This window comes from Salvelinus sp. IW2-2015, unplaced genomic scaffold, assembly GCF_002910315.2.
Source record: "Salvelinus sp. IW2-2015 unplaced genomic scaffold, ASM291031v2 Un_scaffold2213, whole genome shotgun sequence".
NCBI classification, from domain to species: domain Eukaryota; kingdom Metazoa; phylum Chordata; class Actinopteri; order Salmoniformes; family Salmonidae; genus Salvelinus; species Salvelinus sp. IW2-2015.
Genome location: NW_019943543.1, coordinates 23268 through 25541, shown reverse-complemented (window position 1 = coordinate 25541; position 2274 = coordinate 23268). Strand labels below are relative to the sequence as shown.

The 2274-nt window shown below is 36.5% G+C and overlaps 1 protein-coding gene across 1 annotated transcript in view; it reads right to left on the bottom strand.

Moving 5' to 3' along the window:
• LOC112073298 (sodium-coupled monocarboxylate transporter 2) overlaps nucleotides 1-2274 on the bottom strand; it is a 29087-nt gene that overhangs the window by 9500 nt on the left and 17313 nt on the right. The window contains exons 7-9 of the mRNA XM_070440097.1: nucleotides 1513-1580; nucleotides 1323-1409; nucleotides 679-872 (exon numbers count right to left, since the gene is read on the bottom strand). Of these exons, the coding sequence (XP_070296198.1) occupies nucleotides 679-872; nucleotides 1323-1409; nucleotides 1513-1580 (349 nt within the window). The remainder of the gene's footprint in view (nucleotides 1-678; nucleotides 873-1322; nucleotides 1410-1512; nucleotides 1581-2274) is intronic.

Sequence of the window (2274 nt, the reverse complement as noted above, 5' to 3'; positions counted from 1 at the left end):
AAGAATAAATCCTAGTTGGAGAATGGTGAATTTCCTGTTTATTCTATTCTCTCCGGGGAATTTTCAAACCGGGATTTTTGGAAAACCTAAAAAATGTGGGGAAATTATTGGAATTTTGCAACCCTAACTACAAATCACTTGGATGTAAAGTATGGGGAATCCAATGTCATCTTAATTTGATTACTCTTTTGTTTGTGTGAGAATGTTCCTGTACAGCAGGAAATGTACATGTGTAGTATATTCAAGGTTTTTAAAAGACTTCTGAAGTTTGTAATTTCCACTTTTAAAATGTCAAACTTGATTTGCCGTAATGAAAAATGTATCAATCCCTCCAATTTTTTTTWATATTAATTATAATCAAAATAATAATTTAAATTTGCTGTTGCTGCAGGATTATATTTCCGCTGTAGCAAACTGTCTCAAAGATCCTACATAAGTATTAAAGAGAGGTGTGTATATATACTGTACTGTACATAATACATTTAGTGTATCACAGCTGTGTAAACGTGTGTTGTGTTCAGCGGGGAGAAATCGTTTTGAAATATTTCGAAGAGGTTCAGACACAACCTGAACTTGTCCAATCACAACACAGATTTAATCTTCCATTAAATCGTTTTTGCTACATTTTTCTCCCGAACTGAACATGGCCCTGGTGACAGAGACTATACAGTACTACACCTTGATGGTAGAGTGGTAGGGTCCAGGTAAGAAGGTGGAACAGTGGTGGTAGGGTCAGATGAGTTCGGTTGACGACATCCCTCTATACTGAGAGACAGAGGTCTAGTGTTGATGTCTAGAGCAGGGTAGACGAAGGCTCCGACACCTGCCCAGAACGACAGGGCGACGCCCACTGTCAGACCGCCGGCTGCTCCCTGAAGGCYAGACGTCAACAAGTTACAGTAACACTTTACAGCCTTCAGGTTTAACGTTTTTACAACTTGTTATAAGCATGTATGAGCCTTTTATAATGTCACATAGTAAGGCTTATGATAACTTATGTTAACATTTGCCCAGAACGACAAGGACTACGTCCACTATCAGACCACATTCTGCTCCCTGAAGACGACCAGTACAGCACACGGACTGAATTGGGAAAGATAATCAGTTTACTTGATGACTGAATTTATTGAATGTATATGTATGTAGAATTGTTTGTGTTTATATGTGAGTTTTGGTAAAACCATTCCAAGGATCAGTTTCTTGGATAAAACCTAATTTCTTAATCATTCATTATTCCTAATAGTGAAATAGTTTCTTAATCCAGGAACTAGGCTTAATCTGTCTGGAAGCACCGTGGAGACAACGAAGAGGTATTTTCTGACCATAGAGTTGGTCCAGGGAAAGAGGATTCCCAGAGAGAAGAGGCCCAGCATGGGACCACCACACATACCATGGATACTCAGAGCTGCCTGGGAAACAAACACACATCAAGATGTATTAAAATCACATAGGCATCAGACTAGTACCTGCATGTACTAGTCATTCAAACACTAATAGGGACAAAGTGTTTACCTGTACAATCCCTCCCAAGTAGGATGCAGCAACGGCCATAGTGGTGCAGGCTACGCCGAACACAATACCTGCAGAGGTGAAGATGGTAGAATGTGTATGTTGGCATTATTTTTGCACAAGCTGGGCTCCAATTTATGGCCTCTATTATAGTAATAACTGGTGAGTTATAATATTATGGTAATAACTGGCGAGTTATTCTATTATGGTAATAACTGGTGAGTTATTATATTATGGTAATAACATAGTTATTCTATTATGGTAATAACAGTTATTATATTATGGTAATAACTGGGGGTTATTCTAATATGGTAATACCATAGTTATTATATTATAGTAATAACTGGGGAGTTATTCTATTATGGTAATAACTAGAGATTATTCTAATATGGTAATAACATAGTTATTATATTCATAGTAATAACTGGTGGTTCATTATAATTATGGTAATAACTGGGGCTATTCTATTATGGTAATAACTGGGGGTTATTATAATTGTAAATCAACTGGGGGTTATTCTAAATATGGTAATACACATAAGTATTAATCATTAAGTAAATAACTGTTGGTTCTTCTATTATAGCAGTCATACGCTGGGGAGGTATTCTATTAAATAGTAATAACTGGGGTATTACCTAATTATGTAATAACTGGGGGTTATTCCTAAATATGGTCAATTACCTGGGGAGGTATTATATTATAGTAATAACTGGTGGTTATTCTATTATGGTAAATACCTGGGGGAGGTATTATATTCTGTAATAA